The 12,408-nt window shown below is 59.0% G+C and overlaps 1 protein-coding gene across 3 annotated transcripts in view; it reads left to right on the forward strand.

Moving 5' to 3' along the window:
* The window catches only part of MID2 (midline 2), a 161,504-nt gene that overhangs the window by 141,524 nt on the left and 7,572 nt on the right, over window positions 1–12,408 (forward strand). For all 3 annotated transcript variants that reach the window (XM_075896588.1, XM_075896589.1, XM_075896585.1), the window contains one exon: window positions 9,489–9,696. In XM_075896588.1, the coding sequence (XP_075752703.1) occupies window positions 9,489–9,696 (208 nt within the window). The remainder of the gene's footprint in view (window positions 1–9,488; window positions 9,697–12,408) is intronic.

A 12,408-nucleotide genomic window follows, 5' to 3' on the forward strand; every position in this document is an offset into this window, starting at 1 on the left:
CTTTGCATGCTCAGCCCTCTGCTGGGTCATGCTGATGACACATTTCCCCCTGTTGACAATTATGCATCACTTTGCAATGTCTGATGATCTCTGGGCAACACTCGTGTGTCAGTTTTCTGTCAGTCATAAAAAGTGGAGATGATCATAACCTCGTTAGGAAAAGGGAACCGACTTGTGCAGCTAGAACAGCCCTGGGTTCTGCTCTTAATCCAGATTAAGGGTTTGTCTTGCTGGGGAGGCGTGTGTGTGCATGTAAACTACTATGGCCTTTGCACAATTAGTGTGTCCCCACAAGGAGCTATCACAGAACAGCTGTTCGTGGGGAAAGCAAGCCCTAAGCTCTTTGACGCCGATGTTACGGATTTACATTGGTGCAACGGAGGCTTTGTCTACACTTAACAGGGGAAGGTGCAGCCGCAGCGGCGCTTGACACTGAAAGTGTGGCTATGGCACAGGCGCTGGGAGAGTATCACAGAACACTGGAACTGGCAGAGACCTCGGGAGTCATCGAGTCCAGCCCGCAGCAGGACCAACCACCCTCTAGGCCGTCCCTGACAGGCGTCTGTCCAGCCTGCTCTTCGGTATCTGCAGTGGTGGAGATTCCACAACCCCCCTTGGCAGTCTATGGGCGGGGGGCTCCTCCTGGGCACCAGTTAATCAGCACCTGGGAAGGCTGATGCTTACCGGGTCACCGGTGAACTGCTGCCTGTTCACGTCCCTCCTTTGCACGCACCCCACGGCTGTATCTAGGCCCACGAACCGCCATTCGCACTCTCCTCTGGGCATCTGCGGTAACAGCCCTTACTCTCATCCCCCGCGGAGCTGCTTGGCCAGGGTGCCTGCTGCTCTGCTGGGTGAGCACCGGCCTGGGCGGATCTTTCTGCTAGCACCAGTCGTGTCTGAGCAGTCCCTATGCGAGCAGCCCCTCCAGGAGTCCGTGAGCTTTGACAGTCTGAGCGTATCGCTGCTGTTCCACGGCTCCCTGGCAGTCAAGCTGCTTTTCCTCCGTCCGGACAGTGTCAGAGACGAGAACGATACCTACCAGGTATCACGGCCACTTGCCGTCCCGTTCTCTGCTCTGCAGCCTTCATGACTGTCCAGTGGACAGCTGTGGGCTTGCTGAGGGGCCTGGACATCCTGCACCCTCAGAGCTGCAGGCCAGCTTTGGTCTCAGCTGCTCCGTGCCAGTGGCTGTGTCATGCTCAGGCATTTGGCCTCTTTCTCCAGGCCGGCTCTAAGGCTCTAAAATGGCAGAGAGGCCTCATCAGCTGGGCGCTGCATTCTGCTCACTTCTGCCTAATCAGATGTGTTTACTTTTTAGCGAGCTGGTCAGGCTAGGAGATGCTGCTGCTGTTCCCCAGCCGAGAGGGCAGAGAAAGGACTAAGGGGTGCGCTGCTTGCGGCACGTTGCCTAGGAGGGTCCTCGCAATTGGTGTCTCATCCAGCCCAAGACTGTTGCCTTCCCAGACGCGGGAGTCCCAGATCCCCCCGGGCGATGTTGTAGTGAGAGCCAAGCACCAACCAGGGACTCGGTTTCTCACATAAATCCAGGAGGCCAAAGGAGGATTTCTGGTCCCAGTCCAGAGTACCCCACGAGGTCCCCCGGCCCCCAAAGGAGCATAGTGAGACAGGTTTCTTAGGCGTTTGTCTCCTTTGCTGCTTCCCAGTTCGTCGAGGGCAGGGCCGTCTCCAGAGCCAGCTGGCGGTGGGAGGCCGACCCGCTGCTCTCCAAGGGGAGTAGGCTCCCATGGTGCTGGGCCTATATGCAGTCCAGTGCTTTCGGCTCAGTCTGCCTCTCTGAGCCTTCAGAGAAATTCAAGTTTCGTTGCCATGCTGATGGCTGGGGCGGAGAGTGACAGCGCCATAAAGCCGAACACAAAGCCGCTTCCCCGCCAAATGGCAGAGGCTTAATGAAGAGAGTCACCGTTGACTCATTCTCCATAGGAATCAATAGGGCTAGAAGAATTGAGTGACGAACGGCTCTTTCAGGGCTGGTTCTGCAAGCGGAACGGAAGGAGCCAAATGAAGATATAGTCTGAGAGCTCCCCGAAGCGCAGCGCCTCGGCGTGTCTGCAGAATCAGGTGCCTCACGAATGAAGCCACGCCGTGCAGCCTGCAGGAATGCAGCTCCAAACGCCGGGGCTGGTGGGCCAGGAGCACAGGGACCCGTGGGAATTGCTCAGCGGACCACGGCTTTGGTTCCCAGACCTCACATCCACAGAAGAGACAAGACTAGACAGTTGTGTGGGGCTGCCAGTCCATCTCCACAGCTTCTCCCATGCCCGCCAGCCGAGCTGGGCCAGCTTGTAGCCTGGTGTTAACCTTCCTACCTTATGGGCTTTCCCAATAGATGATATTACGTCTCTGGCATAAATGTCTCTTAAGCATCAGCTCCTTGTCAAGAGACATCAGGCAGTCCCTATCCCCGGGGGGGGTGTCCTTGCTCGACGTGCCTGGTGCTCGGATCTCCAGCACCCAAAGGAGCATGTGGCTGCGGCATGCTGGCTTTGTACAGTGGTGCTAGTCCAGGCCAAGAGCCAGGTACCATTTGGGTTCACCGCTGCTAGCATAACACGTGAGTGAGCAGTTCCTGCTGAGCCTCACTGTACATTACTGCCCTGCCGGGGCGCTGAACAGGAGAAGACAACCGGCTAGACTGGCCCATTGCCTCTGTCTCACAGACAACGTCCCGCTTAGGTCAATGGAAAATCACGTTTCCTGGGACTGATACGCACGCAGTGAGGGAGGCGAGAAATCACCTGCGGAGAAGGACAGAGAACTATTCCTTGAAAAGACAAAAGCCGTTCCAACGTGCCACGTTTCCAAGGTGCTTTGATTTGGGGGGCGCTGTGGAACACGTCGGGGCCGGTGCGTGGCAATGGCAGAGACCTGGCCCTCCTTGGCTTTCCAAACGAGAGAACATCCCGGAGCAGTTCCTGTGGAAAGTGCTAGCCCCAAAACCCAACACTTCACAAGTGAGCTGTACAGCGAAAGAGACAGGTTCGGAATAGCCTCGAAGGGGGAGGAGAAACCAGCCAAGTCTTTCCCGTTGTGCTTGAGAGAACACATGAAAACCCCAGCTGGCTTTTGAAGTGCAGCCCCACGGGCAACGAGCAGGGGCCTGAAGAGAATTTTCTCAAGCTCGTCTGTGTGTCCGGCACAGGACCCTGCGCTGTCCGGTAAGTGACCCCTGCACAGTGGGAGCCGTTGTGCTCTCTGGGACGCCGAGTTAATTTGACAAGCCATGTCCGTCTGCCGGAGAAGTGACAGAGCCGGCTGTAGAAACCCAACCTCCGCGGACAGGAGCGGACTGGCAATCGGAATAGGCCTGGGAATGGCCCTGCCCATGACCTCACCCCTGCGTGCCCCTCAAGCTCCGCCCCCTTTCCCAGCGTCATGTCCGACACGCAGCACGAGCGGCAGGTCAGGCTCCGTGCGCCGCATACAGCGCGGACGCAGAGCCGCTCCGAGTGTGGGGCAATGGCGACCCATCACGGATGGATATGACGGCCCGCCGGGCTAGTCCGCCCCGTCCGCAGAACCCAAACCCCTTTTAGGTGCTGAGAGAGGGGCCTTAACTGTCCTGCCAGTGCCTCTGGCTTCCGTCCCGCTGTTTCTACCCCAGCATCACTGAGGCATTACCGGTATGGAGAAAGCGTGGCCCTGCCCTAGCCTGGCAGAGTCGTGCCCACGCGGAGGGACACAGGGACACTGCTGAGATGTCGGGCTGCAGAGAGGGTTTCTAGTGTCAGTCTAAGGTTAAATCCGGGCTGTCTGGTCAGTTCGTCTCGATCTGTCAGAGGGGCGGGCTCAGTGGCTGGGATGGAGGGAAGTCAGGGCAGAGGCCGAGCGAGCCTGTGGGGATAGCCCAGCTGCTCGAGAGCCCTGGTTGATGCTCAGGCTTTGGGGGGGGGGCCCAAGATTTGGAGCCTGGTGGATGAGTCGGCTGCCTCTGTTCTCAGCAAGAGGGGCGCAGCCTCAGACTGGGGGAGAGGTCAGGCTGAGAGGGGTCCTGTCAGCTTCCTCTTCTGGAGTGTTGAAGAACGGCTCTGCTCAGCGCCACACACGTCTCTAGCAAGAAACCCAAGCTCTGTCCTGGAGCCCCTGGCCTGCCTCCCTGTCCAGCACAGACCGGAGACCCGCCCCAGCGACCAGCCCCTCTTGAGTGGAACGTTGCCAGTGGAGGAGACTCCGCCACATGCCTGGTGAACTACTTCAACAGTGAATTGTTCTCCCCGGGCTCGGCTGGCCCTTATCCCAGTCAGAATGTGTCTAGCTTCAACTTGCATCGGGTTAGATCTTTCTCTGCTACACTGTAGAGTTGTCGTTCCCCACATGGAGACTGAGACAAAACCAAGCCCCCCCTTAACCTTCTCTGTGGCAAGCGACCAGATGGACCTCTGTGCCCGCCACTGCAAGGGAGGTTTTGTGTTCTCTTAACCCTTCCGGTGGCTCTCCTCGGGACCCCTCTCCCATTTACAGCTCCCCCCCCCGAATTGGGGGCACCAGGACACAACGCAGGACTCTAGCAGCCGCCTCCAGATTCCTCCCTTTATACGTCCCAGGATCGCAGCCCAGACAAATCTGTGCATTGCAACCAGCAGAGTTACAAACGGACCAGGTAAGCTCACACCCCCTCTGCAACCAGAAGGATCTAATCAGGCAGCAGGGGGGAAATAGCAAATACAGCGTAGTGCTGTGCTAAATGTAAAGTACTAAACAGCAGGAAAGCAGCACTTCCCTGCTGCGATAGTGACGTTCCAAAGCCCTCGTGAGTCATGTTCAGTTGTGAACTTTTGAAAGAGCGACCGTGCCGTTTGTCCAGCGTCGGGAGCAGCCTCCGGCCCCGGGTGTCCGTCACTCGGAGGTTCTACTGCCGCTCTTTTGGCCACGGAAGGTCATGCTCTGCTAATTCTCTCCTCCCACCCAGTCAGTGTCCCGGAGCCGGTGTCCCGGCAGATGACAATAATGGCAGGTTCAGAGGAAGGAGAAATCCCCTCCTCCCCCGTGTCTTCTCCAGTGTTAGGATAGCCCGAAGAAGTCTCCTCCCTTGACCCCAGCAGGCAGGCAGTTTGCTGTCTCTATCATTGTCTGGGCTGACGTGGCTACTGCTGCAGTTAATGGTCCTAAAGTGACCCATGGTGATGCGCAGGGATCCTGTGGCTGCCCTGGTGCATAACCCTCTGCCCTCCCGTTCCCACCAGCATTTCTGTGGTGTTTACCCTCCTGATTAACTTTCAAAGTTTTCCTTGAGGCATCAGCAACTCTTTAGGAAAAAACACCCCCCCCCCCTCTAATCCAGCACACCCAGAAACCCAGCCAGGATTTCCTCCTCGGAGTGCCACTGCATTTCTGCAATTCCTGAAGCTCCCCGGGGAGGGAAAGTCCAATTAAAACAAGCAGCCCGCGGTGGGTGCGTCCTGGCCGTGGCTGACCTGGGAGTTCTGGGGCAGGCGCCGGGCGCAGAGGAAGAACGTGGGGGCTGAAGGGGATCGCCCAGCGAGTGGCCTTGTGAGATCAAAGCTCCCTGAGTGACAGCGCTGGAAGAGATGTTAATCACGTCTGACAGCGTCTGTCATACCTCCCCGCTCCCTGCCAGCAGCGCAGTGCGGAGGAGATGTCATCCCTCACGAAGGAGGCGGGGCCTGCTCCCTGGGCCACGGTGGAGGCGTTGGACTAGAGAGCAGGGCGTGGAGATTCTTCTCTGCCCACGTTCTCCCACAGGAGTGCAAAGGCCAGGAAACAGCCCTACCCTTTGTCCCATGGGCGAGTGATGGGATGCACCTTGCAGATTTTGCAACACTCAGTTATCTCATCCCTTACTTTTCTTGCAGCCCTTTGACACAGCCGGTTTTATTCTCTCGCTTTGTAGCTGCAGCTTTGAAGTAGCTTGTATCGCTCATCTCTTCTTCCTGCGCTGACTTCTCTGTGCCCCCCAGAGACAGGAACAGGCCTGCTTCAGATACAGGGCAGACTCAAATAGCGCTGGGCGTTGCCTTCCTTGTTTGTGGGAGCTCTGAGCACAGCATGCCGAGAGGTGTAGGGCAAACGCCATCTTCCAGACCTCCACTAGCCAAGCCTTTGTTTTCCTACTCCGGGAGGGGCACAGGCTTTTCAGTTCACCAAAGCCATGGCGGTCATTAACGGTTGCTCGTTTCTCTCCGTTAGAGCGGAGAATGCTGCTGTACTGTGGGGAGTTCGGCGCATGCAGGAAGGGGTCACGGGATCATGTATGGGAGGCGGCAGCTGACGGAGAGCCTGTTCGTTCGTTTCATTTCCTAGCCTCAGAAAGGTGTGTGTTAAAGGGAGGTTTTGAAGCTGAGCTGCCGTACCAATCCCTGTGTTCAGTAGCCATGATCTTCAGTGTCATCCTGGGGTCGAGGATGGCTCTTGGAGCCCGTGGGCGCACTCACGAATCTGAGGCCGCGGTTTGTTTGCATTCACCTCCCTATCAGGTCATCTTTACCGCCACGACGAAAGGGCCTGTCTCCTTCCTCACAGAGTGGAGAATTCCTGCTCTAACTTGTGAAGAGCCTGTCTCTTGCCATTACTGCCGAAGAGAGACAAGCAGAGCCACACTCAAATAACTGACGGGGTGGCGGGGGAAGGGCAGGCCTTTCCGGCCGGGAGCTTTATTTCCAGGCCTCTCAGCTCCGTTATCTTGCCAATGGGACTCTGGAAAGTAAACACTCCGTGGCACCGAATTTCACAGACCCAAGGTTACGCGGGTCGCACGTTGCTCTGCAGACTGGTCCGTGGCTGAGGGGACGTGTAGCTACAGGCCACATGGGCTCCGTGGGGCGGAGCCACCCCCCGCCGGTGGCAGGCTCTGGCGGAGGGGAGGCAGCAGGGCAAGCTGCAATATGGGGCATCTTTCCCTGCTACAGTGAAAGGCTCCTGTAATAGGGAGCTGCTCGTCATTCCTCGCCGCCGACTCCTTGCCTGGGGAAGGTCTCTGTGTCCCTGCCCAGCCTGGCCAAGCAGAGAGCCGTGTAGGGTCGTACTCCGGTCCACACCCCACCCTTCCGGCAGGCGTGCTCTTCTCTCGCATCTCAGGGCCCATGCAGGGACAGGCAGAGCCTCTCTGGTCCAGCAGCATCCCATGTCGTAGGGTCCTGGAACCCAGGCTCTGGCCTGAGCTCAAAGACCCAGCCACAGTTCAACAGCCCCTTAGCCTGAGCCCCCGGAAGCAGGCCATGGCCAGCTGCAGGTTTTTAATTCCTGTCTAGACACCCCCATTGCGATTGGCCTTGGCCAGGTCCCAGCAGGTGCTGTGAACCCTCCCACCTCTCCAGGGCAGCCTGACAGAGCACAAGCCAGACCCAAAGAGTCCAGGATGGCAGGGCAGGCCGCAGTCCCCCGCCCCGCTGCTGTTGGTGCAGGGAAGATGAGTGGCCCCGGGTCCATGCTGGAGAAGGAGGCTCTTTGGGGCTGCTCATATCTCTCCCAGTGGAATGACACAGCATAGACGGAGGGGTGTAAACGGCGCAGGCTGGAGGTGGGTGTGTGGAGATGGGCTGCTGTGTGTCCAGGACATTCAGGGTTCCCTGTAAGCTGAGCGCTTGGGTGACCACCAAGGAGAAATTCAGGTACTGCCCAGCTGATGGGCAGAGTGCCCACAGCCGGTGGCATGTGCTTCTATTGGCGGTGCACATCTGTGCATGCCTCGGTGTACACAACAAAATTCATTCCTCACACACATAGAAAAAATTGGAGGGAATATTGGTGACATTATTGTGCCAGAATTCAAGGGTCTGTTGACTTCTCGATACGTTTGCATCATTTCCCTGAATGCCGATAGAACAGTGGTTTTCAGCCCGCGGCTGGGGGGCTGCAGACTGTCAAGGGGCCTGCACCTCCACTTAAAACGTTATGGGCCCTCCCCTGTAATAGAGAATGAATTCAGATTAAACCACCTGGATTTGGTTTCCACTGATTTTTGGGGCTTCCATTATCTGGACCCAGCGCTCAGACTTTTGTGCATAATGGAGGGGAGAGAAAAGGAGCCGTGTTTACGGGGGGCTGTGGTAAGTCTGAACAATGTAACAGACTAGTGGGGGGGGGTGTTGCTCCAGGACTGAGAGTTCCCCCCCGCAGACACCCAGCAAGGATGACTATAAAATGCCCTGGCGCCCATCAGCTACCCCACACTCTTCATGGGTTCATCTCAAAGCACTTTACCATGGAGAGGCAGGATCCTTCTCTGCCTTTTACAGATGGGGAAACTGAGGCACAGGGGCAGTTATGTGACTGCCCAAGGCCACATAGAAAGTCTGTAGCAGAGCTGTGACCTAGTTCTCTCCAGTCCCAGTCCCAATCTGCTTAGTCCTCTCCACGCTAAGCAGAAGCTATTCGCAGACATCAAGCAAAATGTCAGAATGACCCCCAAGCTATAGACCAGCAGTTTGGAGCAACGTTTGGCTCCGTTCTTCCAGGGCTGAGCTTTCACTCTCATTAATTATAGCCAGGACAGATGCAATAATTAGCTCATTTCTCTCTTCATACAAATCTTCTGATTTCAGCTCCAAGCTGGTCCTCCTGCCCCTGCAGCAGCTCACTTGAAGGTCAACTAAAATCATGAGGCCAGAACACCAGCTAGCTCTTGCCTGCATCCTGTAGTAGGGACTTACATGGGATGCAAGCGATGCTCGGGCTGTGTTAGCCTTGGGGACCTTTGTTCCCAAAACAGCTCGTCACTAGACTCACGAGCCAGCTCTGCCTGAGGGTGCCAGGAATCACAGAACCCCGAACTGGAAGGGACCTCGAGAGGTCATCAAGTCCAGTCCCCTACCCCACGGCAGGACCCAACACCGTCTAGAGCACGCGGCCCCCGTTTGTTTGCAGCCTGCAGTGTGGTTTGGGTTTACATGGGGCTCAACACATCAGTGCAATGGTCTTCTGTTGATACGTGTTTTAGTAGTTACATTCCTGGACTGCTCATTCAAAGTGCTGTCACGGGTGGAAATTGGGTGAATGTTGCATTTTATGAATACCAGCAGAACTGACTTAAATGGGGCCTGCGTGTTGTGTCGTCTTGCCTTAATCTTTGTATTCAGGCCCATCAGTGTGAAAGAAGCTATCTGCATATATATGCAACCACGCTTAAGTTGCTGCCCTCCGCAGGTGCTGTATCATTGTGGCCCCTGGGGCTTCCGAAGTTGAGTATCCTTGGTCTAGAAGATCATCTTAAATATCTCCAGGGATGGAGATTCCACGACCTCCCTAGGCAATTTAATCCAGTGCTGAACCACCTTGACAGTTGGGAAGTTTTTCCTGATGTCCAACCTAACCCCCCCTTGCTGCAGTTTAAGCCCCTTGCTGAAGGAACATGCAGGACTTTTTCGGACACCTCTGGGGGGTGGCTGGCAAGGGCTGGCTCTTGTCTCCCGTCCCATGACGTGGTGTGGCAGGCAGAGAGGCAGTTCGGGGTTCAGCCTGCGTCCCGGGGAAGGGAGACTGCTAACCACTGCATTTCTGCCTCCTTACAGGTCAGCCCTTCAAGTTGGATCCCAAACTGGCTCACAAGAAGCTGAAGCTGTCCAACGACGGGCTGCAGATGGAGAAGGACGAGAGCTCCTTGAAGAAGAGCCACACGCCCGAGAGGTTCAGTGGGACTGGGTGCTATGGCGCTGCAGGCAACATCTTCATCGACAGCGGGTGCCATTACTGGGAGGTGATGGTGGGGTCCTCCACCTGGTAAGCAGATCTGCCAGGAAGGGCTCCAGTCCCTTCTCTCCGGCTCCAGGCCGGCAGCCAGGCTGAGGGGCCACTGGGAGGGGGGCGTGGAGGCCGGCAGGGAGCAGGGCGGTCTCCGTCAGAAGGGGCGGGCACCGGGGGATGCTGCCAGCAAGGGGGAGAGGAGAAGCCGGAGGCAGCGCTGGGGTGGGAAGCCCAGGGCTGGACCCCTGGCAGAAAGGCATCAGCATGCCTGGTCAGGCAGGCGCCAGGGCTGGCTGCGTGGGCAGGAATCGGCCGGTGCTGCTGCCCTGGGTGGGATGGACAGAGCCCCATGTGCGCGTCACCTACCGTGCTGTGGGCAGAGGGCTGGGAAGGAGTCGGGCACCTCCGGGCATTCGCGCCTCGGGGTCCCCTCTCCCAACGGTGCTGCAGTGTCTGCACCAACGGGGTTCCTGCCAGGGCACACTCCCAGCACGGGCTCTCGAAGGCTACCACGTGCTGGTGAGCATGCAGCTGCCGGGTCCCCTGCCCTCCCCCGGGTGGGCACAGGGCTGAGGCTATTCCCGGGGTCAGTGCATCCGGGCAGGGCTCAGTGGTGCCGACAGCCACACTCCGCTGCCGTGCTACGGGGATGCTGCTGCAGAGAGAAGCCTCGTTCCTGGCACAAGTGCCCAGCACCGGGAGCGGGGTCGGACATCGCCCTGGGGTCGGCCTTGCCCAGCGGCGCCGGGACGGGCTCAGGGCGCCGGCCGGGCAGTTGTCAGCGCAGGCGGAGTCATGGCAGATAGGGAGCCTCAATGCATCACTTCCAAAGGGCCCCGCTGGCCTTCGCTGGAGCAGCTTGGGGCGAGAGCTGTGACCCCCAGCCAGCCCCAGTGCAGTGCCCCCCCTCCCCAGCTGCAGGAGAGGCCGTGGGGGGGGGGGGACACTGCCGAGGGGGCTTTGCCTGCCCCAGTGCAGTGACCCCCCCAGCTGCAGGAGAGGCCATGGGGGGGACACTGCCGAGGGGGCTTTGCCTGCCCCAGTGCAGTGACCCCCCCAGCTGCAGGAGAGGCCGTGGGGGGGACACTGCCGAGGGGGCTTTGCCTGCTCCCAGGGAGCTGCCAAGTGGCTTCAGTGCAGGAACTCGAGCACCGTCGGGTGGGAAATCAGCAGCTGCTCTGCTGAGCCAGGCTGCCTGCGGCCGGGGCGGTGACACCAGGACCCGGCCTCCCGTCTGTGCCCGGGGCGCATTGACCAGCCGCAGCAGGGCCTGCAGCTTTCCGCAGCCTTCGATAATCACCCCCCCCACCCTCACTCGGCCCCTCCCGCTGTCCCATCGCTGCGCTGGTGCGGAGGAAGGGTTAAATAGGGTGCACGGGAACCGCGCTGATTTGCGGGACCCCTCGGCCGGGTCCGGCCCCTCGCCTGCATGGCTGAGCCCGGCTCGCATCCCCCTGTCGAGGACCGAGCGGCGCCAGGCTGGGCTGGCTGATGCAAATCCGAAAGTGGGCAAAGGCCACAGAATGGCGCTGCCGTGGCCAGCGCGTCACAGGCCGGTTCGCTAGTGGCGGCCACGGGGAAAGCCTGCAGCCCGGCCCTTCCCGCTGCAGGGCTTACTCCAGCTGCTATTAGACAAATCCTCACCGGCCCAGCTCACCAGCTGGCTCCCTCGCTGGAATCCACTGAGGGAGCCACCAGCCCTTGGAGCTTCAGGGTCAAGGCTCCCGCGAGGAGGCAGGAACAATCCGATGCGTCGCCCTTCGCAGGCGGAGCCGAGACCAAAGGGCCCTTCCAGGGCGGATCACGCAGCCCAGCTCCGTGTCCGTCCCGCGCGCGGGGCGCCGCATTTGTGCGTGAATAGCCACCCAAGGGCCAGATCTTCCAGAGCCCCGTCCCGGCTCGCGCTAAGTCCTGCTCCTGCCTCAGGGAGGAATCCAACCGCCCTTTCATGAAGGGGCTGCCCTTGCCCTAGGAATCGGAGGCTGGCTGTTCTCGCTTTACTTCCACCCTGTCCCTGCGCGTCTGCCCCCGCGCTGTGCAGCGGTGCACCGAAGGGATCGGCACGGGGTTAGAGTGAAGAAAACCTAATTGTGACGTATTTACGGCTGGTGTAGTGACATGAGCCTTGACATCTCAAAGGACTCCCCCCCCCCCCCCCCGCCCCACACTCCACCCCGGGTACTTCTGCGGCCTCCATTACCACAGCACGCCAGCCCGGCATTCCTGGAAGGTATTGCCCCTCGCAGCGCCCCTGTGACACGGGCAGGGCCGTCCTTTGGCACTCGCAGAACTGAGGGGTGGGGACCCCTAAGCCTGGCTTGGGATCACCAATAATCTGGGGCAGAGCAGGGACCTGAGCGTGGGTCTGCCAAGTCCTGGCCCTCAATCCTCCTCGCTCTGGTTTGGACACAGATCTCAACCCCAGGCGCGTCCAGCCGGGCGGTGCTGGCGCTGGGAGAGACTAGCCAGCCGCCCTGCACAGAAAGGTCTCTCCTGAAAATCAAGAGCTTCGCATTAGTCACGTCCGGCTCATCTTTGTAGGAAAGTGCCCAGCTAGGAGCACGAGTCCTGCACCTGCCGTGCATCACGTCTGGTTTGCATCCCGTGGAAGGGGGCAGCCTGCCAGCATGTCCCGTGCCTTGGAAAGGCTCAGGACGCCCACCCGTCGTCTGGCGGGGGCGGATCATTCTGTCTGCCTGGGGAGCGGGAGCAGCCCTGGGATTATTCCTCCTTTCGCAGAGCACGTGC

Source organism: Pelodiscus sinensis, chromosome 13 (assembly GCF_049634645.1).
Source record: "Pelodiscus sinensis isolate JC-2024 chromosome 13, ASM4963464v1, whole genome shotgun sequence".
Taxonomy (NCBI): Eukaryota; Metazoa; Chordata; order Testudines; family Trionychidae; genus Pelodiscus; species Pelodiscus sinensis.